Here is a 21,304-nt window from a genome sequence, read left to right on the forward strand (position 1 = left end):
TGAATATTTATTTGATAGATGCCACTGACTGTCATTTTTATTTCAGAAATTGAGATAAATATTAGCAATATTGGGACTACTGTAAACTGAATATTTTGAGCTAATTTTTCAGGAATTTTCTCATATTGAAAGTACTGGTACATTTTTGAGATGTTTTGTGATCTGCTGAATTAAATTGCATTTCCAACAGTTTCTTTTCATAGCATAAGGATATCATTCTCTGTCAAATTGTTGCTTAAAGGTGATTTTGTTGTACCTGAATTGAATATCCAGGTTTAAAAAAAAATTCTAAAATTGCCTCACAAGATCTAACAAATATTGTAATTGATGTTTCCTTGCCAAAGGAACTATTTATCTAGGAACCTATTAAATTTGTTAAAGTACCTGTTTGGTCAATTTGATATGTTTATTTTATATTAGTTAGTCCCAATTGATATATACAACTTTGCTGTTATTTGTTTAGATCAGTGTGGGGGGAAAAAAGTACTTCTGTGACCTTCACGTACAGTCAACCTATAGTATCAGTAGCCAGCAAGCATACATGATTTTCCTGCAGCTACTTTACAGGAGATTAACACTAACAATAGCATTGATATGGCACTCAACATAAAATTTCTCGAAGCATTACAAATATGTGCAAGGAAAATAGATTCCAACCCAGGAAGAAAGCTTTATGCATAGTTAAAACTTGTTAGCTCAGAGTAATGGGTGAAAGAATTAACTCTGTCATTTGCACATCGTTGAGGTACAAAATAAAGATTTACCAGAAGGCTTGAAAAGAACTGGAGCTAGTGTTTAATTCAAGGTTCAAGATTGTTCAATGTCATTTCCTGTACACAAGTGTAAGAACAATATAATTGTTACTCCGGATTTGATGTAGCACGAAAAGAACAACATAATACTAAAACATACAGTAAATATAAATACATAAGATAGCTTTATCTCCATGGATTGATTTTATGTTCATAAAGTGACACTAGGCTGTACATGAGGTGACTGATCGAAAATAATAATGTGGTGGAGTTAGTGAGTGGAGGTGTTGATCAGCCTTACTGCTTGGGGAAAGTAATTGTCTTTGAGTTTGGTGGTCCTGGTGTGGATGCTACATAGCCTGCTCCCTTACGGGAGAGCGATAAACAATCCATGAACTTGGTGTGTGAGACCTTTGTGGTGTTCCTGGTCCTTTTCCAGCCCCTTTCTGTATATTTGCCAGTTACAGGCTATCGAAGGCAGAAGTAGAGAAGAGACTTCAAATGGACTTTAAACTTGAGATCTATTATGGCAATTGGAAGACCTTTGATGCTGGAACTGGCTAAATACTTATGTCTTGCTAGTAACTAGCTTGTGTAGTTATCAGTAATATTTTCTCAGCAGTTAAGTTAGAAATCCAATATTTTTAAATTATAAATTGAGTCTGTCTTTTATTGTTTGTGTCATCCACACTGCTGCCTTTTGTTGGTTAAGATTCATATGAGCATTCTAAAATGTCCCATGTAGAATGGATGTTGTAATTAGCCTAGAGCAGAATTAGGCCATTTGGCCCATTGAGTCCATGGCTGATCCTTTTTTCCCCTCCTCAGCCCTACTCCTTGGCCTTCTCCCCATAGCCTTTGATGCCTTGGCCAATCAAGAACTTATCATTCTCCAGCTTAAATATACCCAATGACCTGGCCTCCGCAGCAGCAGCCTGTGGTAACAAATTCCACAAATTCACCACCCTCTGGCTAAAGATATTTCTCTGCATCTCTGTTTTAAATAGATCCCCCTGAGGTTGTACCCTCTTGTCCTTCCATGTGAAACATCCTTTCCACATCTACTCTGTCTCGGTCTTTCAACATTCAAAAGGTTCCAATGAGACCTCACCCTTCTAAGTTCCAGCAAGTATAGAGCCAGAGCCATCAAACATTCCTCATATGATACCCCTTTCATTCCCAGATTTATCCTTGTGAACCTCCTCTGCACCCTCTCCAATGCCAGCACATCTTTTCCTAGATAAGGAACCCAAAGCTGTTCATAATACTCAAGGTGAGGCCTCAACAGTGCCTTATAAAGCCTCAGCATCACATCCCTGCTCTTGTATTCTAGACCACTTTAAATGAATGCTAACATGGCATTTGCCTTCCTCAACACCAACTCAGCCTGGAAGTTAATCTTTAGGGTGTTCTGCACTAGGATCCCCAAGTCCCTTTGCATCTCAGATTTTTGGATTTTCTTCCCGTTTACAAAATAGTCTGCACATTTATTTCTACTACCAATGTGCATGACCATGCATTTTCCAACATTGTATTTCATTCCTGTTTCCTCAACACTACCTGCCCCTATGCCAATCTTCACATCACCTGCAAACTTGACAACAAAGCCATCTACCCCATCATCTAAATCAATGAAATACAGCATAAGAAGAAGTGGCCCCAACACCGACCCCCTGTAGAACACTACTAGTCACTGGCAGCCAACCAGAAAAGGATCCTTTTATTCCCACTGGCTGCATCTTACCAATCAGTCAGTGCTCTAACCATGCCAGTAACTTTCCTGTAATACCATGGGCTCTTAACTTGGTAAGCAGGCTCATGAGTGGCACCTTGTCAAAGGCTTTCTGAAAGTCCGAATATACAAAGTTCATTGCATCCCCTTTATCTATCCTACCTGTAATCTCCTCAAAGAATTCCAACAGGTTCATCAGGCAAGATTTTCCCTTAAGGAAACCACGCTGACTTTGTCCTATCTTGTTCGGTGTCACCAAGTACTCCATAACCTCATCCTTAACAATTGACTCCAACATCTTCCCAACCACAGTAGTCAGGCTAACTGGTCCATAATTTCCTTTCTGCTGCCTTTCTCCTTTCTTAAAGTGTGGAGTGACATTTGAAGTTTTCCAGTACTCTGGCACCATGCCGGAGTCCAATGATTTTTGAAAGATCATTTCTATTGCCTCCACTACATCTACCACTAACTCTTTCAGAATCCTAGTGTGCAGTTCATCTGGTCCTGGTGACTTATGTACCCTTGGGTCTTCCAGCTTGTTGAGCACCTTCTCCCTTGTAAGAGTAACTGCACTCTTTTCTTTCCTCACACCCTTCAACATCTGGCACACTGCTAGTGTTTCCACAGTGAAGGGTGATACAAAATACTCATTTAGTTCATCTGCAATCTCATTGTTCCCTGTTATTATTTCTCCAGCCTCTAGCGGTCCTATATTCACTCTCATCTCTCTTCTATTTTTTACATACTTGGAAAAAGCTTTTACTATCCACTTTAATATTGCTTGCTAGCTTGCTTTCATATTTCATCTTTCCTAATGATTTTTTTAGTTGATCTCTGTAGGTTTTTAAAAGCTACCCAATCATCTATCTTCATGCTAATTTTTGCTTCATTGTATGCCCTCTCTTTTGCTTTTACAGTACTTTCCCCATTTTGAAAGTACTGGTGCATTTTTGACATGTTTTGCGATCTGAATTAAATTGCATTTCTAACAGTTTCCTTTCATAGCTTTGACTTCCCTTGTCAACCATGATTGTACTATTTTTCCATTTGAGTATTTCTTCATTTTTGGAATACATCTATCCTGCACCACCTTCATTTTTCCCAGAAACTCGTGCCATTGCTGCTCTGCTGTCATCCTTGTCAGCATCTCCTTCCAATTTACTTTGGCCAACTCCCTCTCGTACCACCGTATGACTTATGGTCTTATGAAGTACTGCTATGTCAGATTTTACTTTCTCCTTATCAAATTTCAAGTTGAGCTCAGTCAATTTGTGATCACTGCCTCCTAAGGGTTCCTTTACCTTAAGCTCCCTAATCACCTCCAGTTCATTACATAACACCCAATCCAGTTTAGCTGATCCCCTAATAAGCTCAATGACAAACTGCTCTAAAAAGCCACCTCGTAGGCATTCAACAAATTTATTACCAATCAGATTTTCCCAATCTGTCTGCATGTTAAAATCTTCCATGACAATCAAAACATCGCCCTTTTGACATGCCCTTTCTATTTCCCATTGTAATCTGTAGTCCACATTCCAGATACTGTTTGGAGGCCTGTATATCACTGCCACCAGGGTCCTTTTACCCTTGCATTTTCTTAACTCCACCCACAAGGATTCAACATCTTCCAATCCTATGTCACATCTTTCTATTTTTTTTTGGTGTATGCATGCGTCCGTGATGTCTTTTTCATTGCTTTTACAAGGCGCGGAGCAAGAGAGAGACTGTGTGGTGCGCCACTCCTCACACAGACATTTTCGCAATATTTTTCCCTTTATTTTACGAGGTCAAGTTGCGATCTCGACACTCAACCCGGCATGGATGGAAAGCGTACTCGGGAGCGGACCCGACTGGTTTCGAACCCGGGAACCTCCGCTCCCGGGTCCAGCGCCAATGTCATTGCGCCACCAGCCGGCCATGTCACATCTTTCTAATGATTTGATGCCATTCTTTACCAGCAGAGCTACGCCATCCCCTCTGCCTACCTTCATATCCCTCTGATGCAACGTGTAACCTTGGACATTCAGCTCCCAACTACAACCATCCTTCAGCCACAACACCATACCTGACGATCTGTAAAAGTGCAGCAAGATCATCCACCTTATTTCTTACACTCTGTGCATTACATTGAGATATAACACTTTGAGTGCTGTATTTACTACCCTTTTTGATTCTGCATCCCTAATGCACTGATACTTACCCTGCTGGCTGCAATTTTGTCCTACCATCTGCCTGCCCTTCCTAACAGTCTGACTGCACGTTATCTGTGCTTTTTTTACCATCCGTCCTATTCCGATTCCCTTCACTCCAGTTTCCATCCCCCTGCCAAATTATTTAAACCCTCTCCAACAGCTGCCCATAAGAATATCGGTCCCCCTCGGGGTTAAGGTGCAACCTGTCCCTTTTGTACAGGTTATACCTCCCCCAGAGGAGATCCAAATGATGCACGAACCTGAAACCCCCCTGCACCAGCTTCTCAGCCAATCATTTATCCACCAAATCATCCTGTTTCTACCCTCACAGGTAGCAATCCAGAAATTACTACCCTGGAGATCCTGCTTCTCAACTTTTTGCCTAACTTTCTAAATTCCCTCTTCGAGAACTTTTTGCCTTCCTGTGGCATTGGTACCAGTATGTACCAAGACATCTGGCTGCCCCCACTTCTCCTCCAACATGCTATGGAGACGATCCAAGACATCCCTGACCCTGGCACCTGGGAGACAGCATACCATCTGGGTGTTTTGTCCACATCCACAGAATCTCTTGCCTGTTCCATTGTACTTTTTGAGTCCCCTATCACTACCGCTCCCCTCTTCTTCCCCTTTCCCTTCTGCACAGACCCATGCTCAGTGCCAGTAACCTATTCTCCATGGTATTCCCCTGGGAGGTCATCCCCCACAAGAGTATCCAAAATGGTATATTTATTATTGGGGGGAGTGGCTACAGGGGTGCTCTGCGCTAACTGCCTATTCATCTTCCCGTTCCTTCTCCTGACAATCACCCAGCTACCCACCTCCTGCAACTTAGGGGTGACTGCTTCCCTGTAACTCCAATCAATGATCCCACTCCCCCGTACAAGCCAAAGGTTATCCATTGCTGTTGCAAATCCCTAACACAATCTTCAAGGAGCTGCAGCTGGATGCCTTTCACACAGATTTAGTTCCCTGGAAGTCTCTGGGTGTCCCAGGACTCCAACATCCAGCATGAAGAACACACATTTAAACTACACAAAGTATTCCTGACAAAGTAAGAGAAAAGGGGAACTTAACAGAAACTTACCCACAGCAATATCTAACAAAATCAACCATTAATGTCTAAGCCAGGGGTTTTTGTGCAGCCCATCATAGAAGATTGATAATGATAACATGTTATACTTTTATTAAATTGTTAGCTACTTTCAATTCCATTTGGGAAGGGTTCTCCATGTATTTGTTTCCCAATATTAATACATGGCTTGGCACAGGATTGCAACAGATGATGCCTAGAGAATTTCTACTGTTGGAAATTTCAGTAGAAAAACATTAAATATGACATCAAAAACTCTTTAATTTAGAAACAAAATTCAATATTTCATCCAATTCAAAGTTTTATATTATTTAACTGTTACTGTAATAATTTTGGTTGATCTTCGAAATCAATGAAGCTGCTACTTCATTTTTGTATCTTTCTAAAACACAAACCAGCTTCATTAAGTGCTGAAGTTACACCTTAAATCTGGTTTAACTTTTCTACTTCTCTTGGGGGGTTGAAATGTATTATCTTTCTGATTTCTACACTGGGCCATATGGACTTGGAGGCAGAGAAGGTAGCCCATTCCTAGTTCTTCCCAGATGCTGTTGTAAGGAATTGTATGTTTTTCCTTGAAGAATTACTGGAGCAGTCAGCACCTCCTCACCAAGGGTAGGATTAAAAATTCATCAACTGAATGGCTTTGCAACCCAAAATCTTATGGTGCTAATGAAAAACCCTTTTTTAAATCCTCGTCGTTATAATCAACTAAGTTGGAAGACTTCTGATGTATTTCAAATTGAGGCCATTGACTCAGGTTAGGGAGCTTTTACCAGTTCTGATTGGAATGAGAAATTCCTTCATGTGAGGGCAGAACATTGACCTTGAACTTATTGTACAGCTAGACAAATTTGAGGGGTAGTGTAGCCACCTGGTGTCTTGTTTCTCAAGAAGAGAATAGTTGTTAAGAATCAGGATTTATGTTATAAAACTTCAACCTTTACTAGCTCCTTTCAGAATTCTGGCCTAGTTGCATTATAATATTGTAATATATAACTTAAGATAATAAGAAAATGTAAAAATCAGTCAACCTTTGAGTCTTTATAATATACTGAAATGTATTCTGTTCAAACTGCAGGTGTTATTGGTCAGAGTGTGACCACCATGGTGGCAGGTTCTCCAACTGTGACCACCACAGGAACCCCATATGGTCAACAGGTAAAATAAATTATTTGATTAGGTGCTTTCACAAGCCATAATTTATATAATTAAATTTATTACTTTGCAGTGTTAAATATACAGGTTTCCCCCGCCATCCAAAGGTAGAGCGTTCCTATGAAATGGTTCGTAAGTCGGAATGTCATAAAGCAAAGAAGCAATTACCATTTATTTATATGGGAAAATTTTGTGTGCGTTCGCAGACCCAAAAATAACCTACCAAATCATGCCAAATAACACATAAACCCTAAAGTAACAGTAACATATAGTAAAAGCAGGAATGATATGATAAATACACAGCCTATATAAAGTAGAAATACTTCACCACAATCATTGCCTGAACTGTTCTCTGTAGCAAAAATCTCAAGCAAGCCCCGTTGGCAAAAACACGGCACAAGCACTCTCCAATAACCTTTAAGCTATGAAGCTGCCAAATCATACCAAATAACACCTAAAAATACACAGCCGATATAAAGTAGAAATAATGTATGTACAGTGTAGTATCACTTACCGGAATCAGGACAGCGCAGAGCACACTGATGATGGTGTGTTAGGCTGGCTCGTCGGAGTTTGGGTGGTGCAGTGGCCCCCACCCTCCGGGCAGCAAACCAATACCAATCCGCAAAGCATGCAGGGGTACAGCAGTAGCCGGGAGGCACACAACACATCTTTAAGAAAAAAGCCAAAATAAACAAGCTAATTAATTACGTGCTGGGCGGCACCTAATTAATTAGCATGTTCATTTCGGCTTTTTTCTTACAGATGTGCTGAGCGCCTCCCGGCTACCACTGCATTCTCCACGAATCGGTATCTATCCGCAGCCTGGAGGTTGGGCTGGTGGGACACTGGGGTGTCATCTCATCGTCGATCAGGGCAAGCAGCTCATCTTCTCCTATCTCTGCCTGCCTCGATGTCGAAGGTCGAGGTTCGTCGTCTGCTGTGGCTGATGTGGAAGGCTTGCTTGACTGATTAGCCTCGCACATCTTTCTATCATACAGTTCTTTGTAAGCACTTAAACCATCCTGCAAATATCCCCTAAACCTACGTACCCTATCAAAATTAAAGTCGTACTTTATCATTACTCACTCGGTTTCGATTGTTATCCTTTCCTCTTCCAATTGCATCCGCTCTTCATCTATCAGTTCTTGGTCATGGGATGCCAAAACCTCTTCAACATCATCTTCGTCAACTTCCACAAGCCAAACTCACGTTGTCCGTACTTCGTTCACCACGATCAAAACGCTTAATTATGTCTAGTTTTACGCTAAATGTAACACCCTAACAAGCTCTTTTAGGCTTTTCCGATATCTTAGAACTCCTCTTGCTAACAGCTGCTCACAGGCACCTATTAAAGCAATGCCGCTAGAATGCAGTTCCGAATCCGGGGGAGAGTGGCTGCTCGGGGCACGCAATGATTTTCCCCGCGCGCTGCCTTTCTTCGTAACAGTGAAAACACCTTCTGTTAGCGAAAACAGGGAACTAATGTAGGTCTTTCATAACAGTGAGGTTTCGTAAAGCGAACGTTGAAAAGCGGGGGACACCTGTAGTTGGATTAATCCCGTTTATTAGAACATATATTGTACTTCAGACCAAACACTTATAGTAAAAGCTGAAGGCAAATTAAAATACATAGCCTTCATGTAGTTTAGCTCAATGTCTTAATGTTTACAATTATGATTCTTCTAGATTGGTATTCATCCTAATCTTGGACAACAGGGTCAGCAGGCTCCACCTCCATATCCAACACAAGTTGCAGCTCAACAAACAATCCAGCAGCCATCAACACCAATGTTTGTTGCTCCTCCACCAAAGACACAACGATTACTGCACTCTGAAGCTTACCTACGATATATTGAGGGGCTCCGTGCTGATTCTAACACGGTCAGCAAGTGGGACCAATCACTTTCAGGTGAGAATACTTGAAAAAAAATCTAGAATATTATTAATCAGTGGAATTTAACAAACAAAAACAAGTTACTTGACCTGTAGTCATAAAACTGCATTGGCTTCCTACTTTTCAGAATCAAGTTTATTTTCAGTGGCATGTGTCGTGAAATTTGTTAACTTAGCAGCAGCAGCAGTTCAATGCAATGTTTGATAATATAGAAAGAAAAATAAATTACATTAAGTATATATGTATATTGAATAGATTTTAAAAGTGCAAAAACAGAAATAATATATACCTGTATTTTAAAAAGTGAGGTACATCGCCGTTCTGAGGCACCACTCCTTGTTGAAGATGTCTTGGGTATGATGGAGGCTAGTAACCAAGATGGAGCTGACTTATCTCACAATTTACTGTAGCTGTTAGTCCTTTGCAGTAACCCCCCCACCCCCGTACCAAACAGTGATGCAGCCTGTCAGAATGCTCTGCATGATCCATGTATGTAAGTTTTTAAGTATTTTAGTTGACAAACCAAATCTCTTCAAATTCCTGATGACATGTAGCTACTGTCTTGCCTTCTTTATAGCTGCATTGATATGTTGCGACCAGGTTAGATCCTCAGAAACCTTGACACCCAGGAACTTGAAACTGCTCACTGTCTTCACTTCTGATCCTCTGAGGATTGGTATGTGCTCCTTCGTCTTACCCTTCCTGAAGACAACAATCAGCTCTTTCATCTTACTGACATTGAGTACAAGGTTATTGCTGCAACAACACTCAACTAGCTGGTATTATCTCGCTCCTGTACGCCCTCTCATCTCTGCCTGAGATTCTGCCAGCAATAGTTGTATCATCAGCAAATTTATAGATGGCATTTGAGCTGTACCTAGCCACACGGTCATGGGTGTAGAGAGAGTAGAACAGTGGGCTAAGCTCACACCCCTGAGGTGCACCAGTGTTGAGGAGATATTATCACCAATCCACACAGATTGTGGTCTTCCGGTTAGAAAGTCGAGGATCCAATTACAGAGGGAGCTACAGAGGCCCAGGTTCTGTAACTTATTGATCAAGATTGTGGGAATGATGGTTTTATACTTTTAGGTATTACGTAATTTTTTATTTTAATTCACTCTGATTGCAGATTACTTTTTTGTTGTATGCGGAGTATAGCAAAAAAGCTGTTTTTTTTTTTACAAGTGCTTTTCCAAGATGCTTGTAAATACTTCCTTGAAGTGAAATACAACTTAGTTAAATAGATAATAAATCAGTAAATTGGCCCTTGTTCCAATTCGTTAAAATTGTGTGTTGGGACATCAGACATGCTGTGGCATGACTGTGAGGAAATCTGCTTGGATGACAACTTAGCATTTTTTTCCCAATTAATTATTGCCTTCAATTTGTAGAAATTTTGACTAACCTAAATATGGTTCATGGTGTTTAAGCCTATATCCATTGAGCAAGAGAAATACCACCTCCACTACATTTTATTGATTGGATTTTTAAATTACTTACTAGTGATAGCCAGGAAATTTTAGTTTGCTGCAAGAATAGGAAATCTTATCGATTATCTTGGAAGTACCATGCTGTGACCTCTTACTTTCAACCACACCAACTCAAAATGGCCATAAAGATGCCAATATTTATAGCCTTACTTTTGTGTTCCATTACAGCAAGAAGGCAAGATGTCCACCTTACAAAAGAACAAGAAAGCAGATTACCTTCTCACTGGTTAAAGAGTAAAGGCGCTCACACAACCATGGTCGATGCTCTGTGGCGTCTACGTGACATCATGCTACGAGACACTCTAAATATTCGGCATGCATACAGCCTGGAATAATGTCTGAATTCATGTTACATTACCACCATTTATTACGATGCAAGAATTCTGTGGAAAGTGTGGCTGTGAAAAGTGTGTTTTAGAACCTATGGGGAAAATGTTAGTACAAATTATTTTACTGCAATTCTTGTATGGTCAAATTGTATTTGTTTTTATAAAGACTTTTTAAATAAACTGTCACTGGATATTTCAATTTACTATCGTTAGACTCTGCTGCGGTCTTATGAAAATACCCTATTATATTTTTGCACTGATTCTATCCCTTGTATAGAATTCAGTTTCATTTTTTCACTGGTACTTTGAAGGCTGAGTATGCAAGCTCAGTACATTTGTGTTGTAATAAGACTAATTTGAAGACTTTTCATTAATAAAAAGAAAAGTACATCCTAATAACAGATGTTTGAGTCTGATTTCTGAGTTGTGAAGTGTTGCTGTAGCAAATCATAGAAATAACGTAGCCCACCTTGTGTATGTAGGAGCTATCCAGCTTGAGTTCCACACTCTTCAGACCTTGTAGCCACATAGTGAAATGATTTATCTTCTACCACGTTAAATCTAAGTACCTTTAACCCGACATATCACTCCAGTTTTTAACCTTGTTTAAAAAATACGTTGTATTCACATCTATCTATACTCATACTTTTACACACCTTTTGGTCTATTCAGACTCAATTCATGGTCAGGGTCCAGACCCCTTGCATAATGTTATTGGTCCATTGCATAAAAAAGATTGGGACCCCCGCAAAATGAAACCCGACAGACCTTCAACCTAGAGATCCTGCAATTTCCCCCTTATGAGTATCTGGATACTGGCATTGAAATTAGGAGAGGTGATCTGCATATTTGCTGATCAACAGCCTGACACAGTGACACTGGATGAATCATATCTTACAGATAAACTTCCAGACTCCTATGATAATCCTTGTGTACATGTTCTACTTATTCAATTGGCGATACAGTTGGGAGGAAGTAGCTCTGTGTATCCTGCCAGATTGAAGGTCCTTTACCAATTTCCCATGGAAACTAAGTTTACAGACGTACCGAACTGCATTAGTATTGCGCTAACACTACGTTGCCGTGTTTTAACTTGGCAATTTGAAGCTATGATCTGTCTTGCGTTTCCGGGGCTGGTTAAAAAAAATCAACCACATTGTTATGGACCAGAAGTCACATTCGGCAAAACCAAACTCCAGTTACGCTGAAGGGTATCGGCTCGAAACGTCTACTGTACTCTTTGCCATAGATGCTGTCTGGCCTGTTCAGTTCCTCCAGTATTTTGTGTGTGTGTTGCTTGGATTTCTAGCATCTGCACACTTTCTCGTCTTTGGGATTGAAACATCGAAAATTCAGTTTTCTTAAAGTTATCAGTGAACTAATTGTGTTTTTGTGGCAAAATTATAGTTTTTAATTTCCCATCTACTGTAGTCATGTCTACAGTTGATAATCCAGGTATTAGTTTAAAACCTGACATCCCACCTCTCCGGGAAGTTCCAGGAGTCTCCCGCATATTGATAGCGGCTCCCTGATGCCTGCAAATTATATACAATATCCCGGAAATTGAGTTTTTTTGAGAGGGAGAGCGAGAGCGAGCATCCTGATAGGTCTACTTAGCACGAACAGAGACCAATCAGTTCTCTCTGTGGGCAGGCTTTACAGTCGGCCTCAAAAATAATGACAGCGTTGCTCGCTGCATTGTTTGCAAAAGCGACTTTTCTATTGCCCGTGGTGGGTTAAAATGTTAAAGACATGTTGAGGTGAGTTTAACAGGTGTCATTCGTTCATTGGCATAGCTACCGTTATTTAAACTAGCTGGCTGGCTGCTAAGGAGCTACTCGATTGATGTCCCACGTGATGAGGCCAAACTGCCTGTAGACTTGCTTAAAGTTGTAATAGAATAAACATGATAATATAAGTACATATTTTAATGTCACATTTTCTGCATATACCCAACTTGGTTTACAGATTAGACAAAATCACTGAACAAAGTATTACATACACCCTTGGAGATCGACGGGGTGGGGCTGCTACCTCCCTGAAATGAGTTTTTGCAGGGTGGGATGTCTGAGTTTACAATGAGTATCGCTGAAGGTTTCTGATTTAAGAATCCGTTTGGAAAACCTTAAAACTACCTCGGACGATACTTTTTTTTATCTCTCAATATTGCACCGGTATGGTCATTTTTATTTTGCACAGTATAAACTGGTTATTGATTAAATCATGCCTGTGTTTGCCCTCCTGCTGTTTCGTAAACCTAATTTTCATTACACTTCCAGCCTGTGATCAGTTTAATAGTTACGAAAGCCCCAGTCTCGCTGTGGAGGGAGGGAGAAGAATCGGCGGCCGCCAAAGCAGACGGACGGTGCAAGCCCGTCGGCGGGTGATAATCAGAGGAAACGCTGGGCTGCTTCCAGCCACCTCCTCCTCCTGACCAGTCCAAAGGAGGCGGGCCGCCACCGGGGGCAAAACACCGGTCCTTTCCTGCTGCCGTCGACTGGTGAAAGGTCAGCCTTGCTGAGGCAAGTGGCTGGGACGGAACCGGTGACTCTCCCTTAAAGCTGCGGCTCCTGTTCTGCTGCTCCGCTCTGAGGGACCTGGTCAAGGCAGAGCAAAGCGAACCAGCACCCGTCCCCGGAGCCGCCACCGCAGCGCCCGGGCCCAGGCCGGCACCCATCCCCGGATCCCGGCACACGGAACCCGGAGCCGCCACCGCAGCGCCCGGGCCCAGGCCGGCACCCATCCCCGGATCCCGGCACACGGAACCCGGAGCCGCCACCGCAGCGCCCGGGCCCAGGCCGGCACCCATCCCCGGATCCCGGCACACGGAACCCGGAGCCGCCACCGCAGCGCCCAGGCCCAGGCCGCAGCCGCTCCCCCAGCCATGCCACGGAGCTCCCGGCTGCAGTGGTGGTTCAGTTTGGTTCCCGGGAAGAAGATTTTCGGGACCTATCGCTTCCTGCCGTGTTTCTTTGTACTGGGCGGTGTGCTGGAGTGGATAATGATAAACGTGCGCATCGGCCACGAAACATTTTGTAAGTATGATCGAGTAATCTGTGCGGCTGTGCTCGCAAAGTCCGAACACCCTGAGTGGCGAAAATACTGTTTTCAGTCGAGTCCAGGTGCCGAGAGCCGCAATTTCCGCTTCCTGGGGGAAAACACTGGCTCACCGGCCCTTTGGCCGTGTGTCTGTCTGTTTATCACGCAAACCGCCCAGTCCTGTGCGGTACTGAACGCTGAAAGAGGACTCTAAATAGTCATTCAACACCGAAACGGGCCCTGCTGTCCACAGTCCCCATCTAGTCCTATTTTATCTTAGCCTATTTGGTGCATATCCTGCTAAACCTTTTCCATCCGTGTCTTTGCTCAAGTACCTTTTAGATGATCTTAATGTACATGCCTCACTCACTTCCTCTGTCACTCCTTCCATACACTGACAACTCTGGGTGTAAAGGCTGCCCTTCGGTTTCCTATTAAATTTCTCCCTTCTCACTATCTTGAATTCCCCAACCCCGGGGAAAAAGATTGTGCTTTCACCCTAGCCACGTCCCCCATGATTTTATACAATTCTGTAAGATCTAATTCTACGCTGCATCTGCAGAAAGTGCGTTCAGTGACAAGCCTTTGACAACTTTTCCCTCAAAAGGAACTGGTGGGGGAAGGTGCTGCTCATGTTCCGACGTCCTCACAACTGTTCAGGTTGAGAGCATTAAATTCCTAGGATTGAACTTCACCAAAGGGTCCAACCATGTAGAATTCACAGCCAAGGAAGCTCATCAGTGCCAGTACTTCCCCAGGAGGCTAAAGAAATTTGGCATGTCCCATTTGATTCTTAACAATTTTTATTGATACACAATAGAAAGCACCCTTCCACGTTGCATCATAGCTTCATACAGAAATTGCTCTGCCTGTGACCGCAAGAAACTGCAGTGAGTTGTGCACACAGCTCGGCGCATCACTCAAGAGGCGGAGGAAGGGGCGGTTGGCTCGCAAATAGAAAAAGCTTGTAGGCAGTGTGAGAGGGAGGATAGGCAGGTGATCGAGACGGGATGCGCTCAGACCGATGGTTTGAGATGTGTCTATTTTAATGCAAGGAGCATCATGAACAAAGCGGATGAGCTTAGAGCATGGATCAGTACTTGGAGATACAATGTTCTCACCATTACAGATACTTATTTGGCTTCCGGGCAGGAATGGTTACTTTGAGTGCCAAGCTTTTGATGTTTCAGAAAGGACAGGGAGGGAGGCAAAGGAGGTGGAGACGTGACACTGTTGATCAGAGATAGTGTCACAACTGCAGAAAAGGAGGAAGTCATGGAGGGATTGTCTACGGAGTCTCTGTGGGTGGAAGTTAGGAACAGGAAGGGATCAATAACCCTACTGGGTGTTTTTATGGATTTCCCAATAGTAACAAAGACATTGAGGAGCAGATAGGGAGACGGATTCTGGAAAGGCTTAATAATAACAGGGGCGCCATGGGAGATTTTAATTTCCCAAATATCAATTGGCATCTCCCTAGAGCAAGGGGTTTAGATAGGGTGGAGTTTGTTAGGTGTGTTCAGGAAGGTTTCCTGACACAATATGTAGATAAACCTACAAGAGGAGAGGCTATACTTGATCTGGTATTGGGAACTGAACCTGGTCAGGTGTCAGGTCTCTCAGTGGGAGAGCATTTTGGAGATAGTGATCGCAATTCTATCTCCTTTACCATAGCATTGGAGAGGGATAGGAACAGACAAGTTAGGAAAGCATTTAATTGGAGTAAGGGGAAATATGAACCTATCAGGCAGGGACTTGGAAGTGTAAATTGGGAACAGATGTTCTCAGGGAAATGTACGGAAGAAATGTGGCAAATGTTCAGGGGATATTTGTGTGGCATTCTGCATAGTTATGTTCCAATGAGACAGGGAAAGGATGGTAGGGTACGGGAACCGTGGTGTACAAAGGCTGTTGAAAATCCAGTCAAGAAGAAACAGAAAGCTGACGAAAGGTTCAAAAAACTAGGTAATGATAGAGATCTAGGAGATTATAAGGCTAGCAGGAAGGAGTTTAAGAATGAAATTAGGAGAGCCAGAAGAGGCCATAAAAAGGCCTCGGTGAGCAGAATTAAGGAAAACCTTAAGGCATTCTACAAGCACATGAAGAGCAAGAGGATAAGACATGAGAAAATAGGACCGATCAAGTGTGACAGTGGAAAAGTGTGTATGAAACCGGAGGAGATGGCAGAGGTACTTAATGAATACTTTGCTTCAGTATTCACTACAGAATAGGACCTTGGCGATTGTAGAGATGACTTACAGTGGACTGTAAAGCTTGAGCATATAGACATTAAGAAAGAGGATGTGCTGTAGCTTTTGGAAAGCATCAAGTTGGATAAGTCACCGGGACCAGACGAGATGTACTCCAGGCTACTGTGGGAGGTGAGGGAGGAGATTGCTGAGCATCTGGCAATGATCTTTGCATCATCAATGGGGACTGGAGAGGTTCCAGAGGATTGGAGGGTTGCAGATGTTGTTCCATTATTCAAGAAAGGGAGTAGAGATAGCCCAGGAAATTATAGACCAGTGAGTCTTACTTCAGTGGTTGGGAAGTTATAGTCATAGTCATACTTTATTGATCCTAGGGGGAAATTGGTTTTCGTTACAGTTGCACCATAAATAATAAATAGTAATAGAACCATAAATAGTTAAATAGTAATATGTAAATTATGCCAGTAAATTATGAAATAAATCCAGGACCAGCCTATCGGCACAGTGTGTCTGACCCTCCAAGGGAAGAGTTCTAAAGTTTGATGGCCACAGGCAGGAATGACTTCCTATGACGCTCAGTGTTGCATCTCAGTGGAATGAGTCTCTGGCTGAATGTACTCCTGTGCCCACCCAGTACATTATGTAATGGATGGGAGACATTGACCAAGATGGCATGCAACTTAGACAGCATCCTCTTTTCAGACACCACCGTGAGAGAGTCCAGTTCCATCCCCACAACATCACTGGCCTTACGAATAAGTTTGTTGATTCTGTTGGTGTCTGCTACCCTCAGCCTGCTGCCCCAGCACACAACAGCAAACATGATAGCACTGGCCACCACAGGCTCATAGAACATCCTCAGCATCGTCCGGCAGATGTTAAAGGACCTCAGTCTCCTCAGGAAATAGAGACAGCTCTGACCCTTCTTGTAGACAGCCTCAGTGTTCTTTGACCAATCCAGTTTATTGTCAATACGTATCCCCAGGTATTTGTAATCCTCCACCATGTCCACACTGACCCCTTACGAGCCTGACTGAATTTTTTTGAAAATGTGACTAAGCACGTTGATGAAGGTAGAGCAGTAGATGTAGTGTATATGGATTTCAGCAAGACATTTGTTAAGGTACCCCATGCAAGCCTTATTGAGAAAATTTTTATAAATGACCTGGATGGGGAAATGGAGGGATGGGTTAGTAAATTTGCTAATGACACAAAGGTTGGGGGTTTTGTGGATAGTGTGAGGGTTGTCAGAGGTTACAGCGGGACATCGATAGGATGCAAAATTGGACTGAAGAGTGGCAGATGGAGTTCAACCCAGATAAGTGTGGGGTGGTTCATTTTGATAGGTCAAATATGATGGCAGAATATAGTATTAATAATAAGGCTCTTGGCAGTGTGGAGGATCAGAGGGATCTTGGGGTCTGAGTCCATAGGACACTCAAAGCTGCTATGCAGGTTGACTCTGTGGTTAAGAAGGCATACAGTGCATTGGCCTTCATCAACCGTGGGATTGAGTTTAAGAGCCAAGAGGTAATGTTACAGCTTTATTGGACCCTGGTCGGACCCTGGTCAAACCCCACTTGGAGTACTGTGTTCATTTCTGGTCAGCTCACTACAGGAAGGATGTGGAAACTATAGAAAGGGTGCAGAGAAGATTTACAAGGATGTTGCCTGGATTGGGGAGCATGCCCTATAAAAATAGATTGCGTGAACTTGGCCTTTTCTCCTTAGAGCGACAGAGGGTGAGAGGCGACCTGATAGAGGTTTATGAGATGATGAGAGGCATTAATCATGTGGATAGTCAGAGGCTTTTTCCCAGGACTGAAATGGCTCACACGAGAGGGCACAGTTTTAAGATGCTTGGAAGTAGGTACAGAGATGTCAGGGGCAAGTTTTTTTATACAGATGGTAGTGAGGTTGGAATCAATTGTTCGGGATGAGATTACGGGGTACCTGGAGACACATGACAAGATAGACCAAAGCCAGCATGGTTTCCTGAAAGGAAAATCCTGCCTGTCTAAACTACTGCCATTTTTTTGAGGAAATTACAGGCAGGGTAGACAAAGGAGATGCAGTGGATGTGGTGTACTTGGATTTTCAGAAGGCCTTTGACAAGGTGCCACACATGAGGCTGCTTAGCAAGCTATGAGCCCATGGAATTACAGGGGAAGTTACTAGCATGGGTGGAGCATTGGCTGATCGGCAGAAAACAGAGAATGGGAATAAAGGGATCCTATTCTGGCTGGCTGAATTGGACTTCCACAGGGGTCGGTGTTGGGACCGCTGCTTTTTACAATGTATGTCAATGATTTGGACTATGAGATTAATGGATTTGTGGCTAAATTTACCAATGATACAAAGATAGGTGGAGGAGTGAGTAGTGTTGAGGAAACAGAGAGCCTACGGAGAGACTTACATAGTTTTGGGGAATGGGCAAAGAAGTGACAAATGAAATAGAATATTGGGAAGTGTATGGTCATGCACTTTGGTGGAAGAAATAAACGGGCAGACGATTATTTAGATGGGGAGAGAATTCAAAATGCAGAGTTGCAAAGGGACTTGGGAGTCCTAAAGGTTAACCTCCAGGTTGAGTCGGTGGTGAAGAAGGCGAATACAATGTTGACATTCATTTCCGGAAGTATAGAATATAAGAGCAGGGATGTGATGTTGAGGTTCTATAAGGCCCTCGTGAGACCACACGAAGTATTGTGTGCAGTTTTGGGCTCCTTATTTTAGAAAGGATATACTGACATTGGAGAGGTTTCAGAGAAGATTCACAAGAATGATTCTAGGAAAGAAAGGGTTACCATATGAGGAACGTTTGGCAGCTCTTAGGCTGTATTCCCTGGAGTTCAGGAGAATGAAGGGGGATCTCATAGAAACATTCCAAAATGTTAAAAGGCCTGAACAGATTAGATATGACAGAGTTATTTCCCATGGTGGGGAATTCTAGGACAAGAGGATACGACTTCAGGATTGAAGGACGTCCATTTATAACAGAGATGCGGAGAAATTACTTTAGTCAGAGGGTGGTAAATCTGTGGAATTTGTTGCCACGAGCAGCTGTGGAGGCCAATTGATTGGGTGCATTTAAGGCAGAGATGAATAGGTTCTTGATTAGCCAGGGCATCAAAGGGTATGGGGAGAAGGCAGAGGAGTGGGGATGACTGGAAAAATTGGATCAGCCCGTGATTGAATGGCGGAGCTGACTCAATGGGCCGAATGGCCTGCTTCTGCTCCTATATCTTATGATCTTATTCAGTCTGCAAGGTGACTAAGCTTCATTTTAATTCTCCTTCATGTCCCCTCTTCAACATCTCCATCATGGACCTCCTGCTCCGTTCCAGAAACCCCAAAATAAGCTTAAGCAACTACACTTCATCTTCCATCTGGGCACTTTAAATCAGTTGGAACTCCGTATTGAATTCAGCAATTTGAGATATCTAGCCTTTTTAGTTTCTGCAGAAATGGCAAGTTCTAATACAGGCTTAATAATTTTTTTTTAATTTAAAGACCCAACGAGCCCACTCCGCCCAATTACACCCAAGTGGCCAACTAACCTACTAATCCGTATGTCTTAGGAATGTGAGAGGAAACTGTAGCGCCCAGAGGGAACCTACATAATCATGGGGAGAACATACAAATGCCTTATGGGGGGGCGGGAGAATTGAACCCAAGTCACTGCTGCTGTAAACCCAGGTCTAACCGCTGTTTTAACAGGCTGCCAATGATCTGATGATGAAAGTTAGTTGGTCTGAAATTTTAACCCTGCTTCTCTCTCCCCACATGCTGCCTGGTTTGCTCAATATTTATAGCCTTTTATCTTACTTAATATTTGTACCTTCTGCTACTACATGCAAGTCCACAATCCCTTATCCGAAATTCTGAAATCCAAAAAGCTCTGAAAACCGAAGTTTTTTTCGCCAACAGCTGACGTCACTCAGCTGTGACGTGGCAGCACTAGCAGAGGCCGCCAGACGTCAGTTGTGGCTCAGCGTTCCGACTGGTTACACGTGCATTTGCTGTTCACTGATATTTTGTGTTCATGGTTGACTTTGTGTTTAATTTCACTGTGAAAATGTCAAAAAAAGCTGCAGATACCCCTGTGGATAACAATGAGAAAAGGAGAAGGAAGCATCTATCATTATCAATAAACGCAGAAAGGGAGTTATTGCAGAAGCTTGATCGTGGTGTGTCTGTACGGCGTCTTACTGAAGAATATGGTGTCGGACTATTATATTATTCCCTGAACAATACAGTATAACAACTATTTACATTGTATTAGGTATTATAAGTAATCTAGAGATGATTTAAAGTATATGGGAGGATGTGCGTAGGTCTGGAGCTCCACTGGGTCCTAAAGTCCACCCGTACTGAGACAATTTAAATAAGGGACTTAAGCATACATGTTTTTTGGTATCTGCAGGGGGTCCTGGAACCAATAAGGAGGGATTCTGAAATCTGAAAAATTCTGAATTCCGAAATGCAACTGGCCCCAAGGATTTCGGATAAGGGATTGTGGACCTGTACTACTCATTTGGGACTTCTCAGTCCTTGCATTTCACAACCCAAAACAATGTATTCTATTTTTATCTTCAGGTAGTGGAAGTAACTCATTGTGGTATCCGGGTTTGGTCACATGATAAGGAAAAGATTGGAAGTCTGATTTTTACAAAAAATAGATTTAGCCAGTACTGTGCATTTAAAGACTCTTAAGTTTACTTTTTTCTTTGAACTCATAATTTTTATTGTCTTTCTAGATGATGTGTACCGAAGAAAACGTTCTGAGCAGCAGTACCAACAGAAATTAGAAGCACTGTCCACAAATGAAAATCACTTGGCATCAAAATAAGACACTTTACTTAACTGGCAAATCTGCATTATGAATAGATTAAGTTATTTCCTCTTTAAAATTGTTATATTTCCTGAGATGTGTATTTTATTGCATTTAAAATACAATGTGTGCCTCATTTCATGAAGTTACTTGTCCTGTTTCTATTTCTATCCACTTGGTTTGTATTGCACCTTATATCATAGGATATTTAAAAACCCACTCATTTAATTGCTTGAAGAACTGTTACTCTTGACATAGAATTAAGTACATAGCGGTAAAGATGAATGTTGGAGAAGTTATGTCAGAAGCACTTTGGCTCATCAAATTATTTAACAGACACTTTTTGTTCCACCAGAAGAGGGAGTAATATTTTTGCTAACAGCTCTCTGCACTGAAGTGGAGCTTGGAAAGAGTTAACAATCTAACAAAGAGGAATGCCACTAACTGAGCCACGCTGTGCTATATTAGGGGACCTGACAAATAAAGAAACACAGTATAGGGTAAATGATTGGAATGCTAAGCCGTAAGACATAAGAACAGAATCAGGGCATTAAACCCATCGTCTGTTCTGGCAT

General features: G+C 42.3%; 2 protein-coding genes across 10 annotated transcripts in view; both read left to right on the forward strand.

Annotated features, from left to right (window-relative positions):
• The window catches only part of pbrm1 (polybromo 1), a 91,956-nt gene extending 80,928 nt beyond the window's left edge, over positions 1-11,028 (forward strand). For all 9 annotated transcript variants that reach the window (XM_072280949.1, XM_072280951.1, XM_072280952.1 and 6 more), the window contains 3 exons: positions 6,851-6,930; positions 8,617-8,839; positions 10,486-11,028. In XM_072280949.1, coding sequence (XP_072137050.1) covers positions 6,851-6,930; positions 8,617-8,839; positions 10,486-10,652 — 470 coding nt within the window. In that variant the 3' untranslated portion in view covers positions 10,653-11,028. The remainder of the gene's footprint in view (positions 1-6,850; positions 6,931-8,616; positions 8,840-10,485) is intronic.
• Positions 11,029-13,201: 2,173 nt separating this feature from the next.
• LOC140211262 (ubiquinol-cytochrome c reductase complex assembly factor 5) lies at positions 13,202-20,874 on the forward strand. The gene is made up of 2 exons (XM_072280939.1): positions 13,202-13,681; positions 20,656-20,874. Exons 1-2 carry the CDS (start codon positions 13,531-13,533, stop codon positions 20,745-20,747), a joined length of 243 nt encoding a protein of 80 aa, XP_072137040.1. The 5' UTR covers positions 13,202-13,530; the 3' UTR covers positions 20,748-20,874.
• Positions 20,875-21,304: the final 430 nt, after the last annotated feature.

Source organism: Mobula birostris, chromosome 16 (assembly GCF_030028105.1).
Source record: "Mobula birostris isolate sMobBir1 chromosome 16, sMobBir1.hap1, whole genome shotgun sequence".
Classification (NCBI taxonomy): domain Eukaryota; kingdom Metazoa; phylum Chordata; class Chondrichthyes; order Myliobatiformes; family Myliobatidae; genus Mobula; species Mobula birostris.

Coding starts and splice junctions, on each gene's coding strand:
- LOC140211262 (XM_072280939.1), top strand. CDS start 13,531: ATGCCACGGAGCTCCCGGCTGCAGTGGTGGTTCAGTTTGGTTCCCGGG. Junction 13,682..20,655: donor CATCGGCCACGAAACATTTT/GTAAGTATGATC, acceptor TTGTCTTTCTAG/ATGATGTGTACCGAAGAAAA.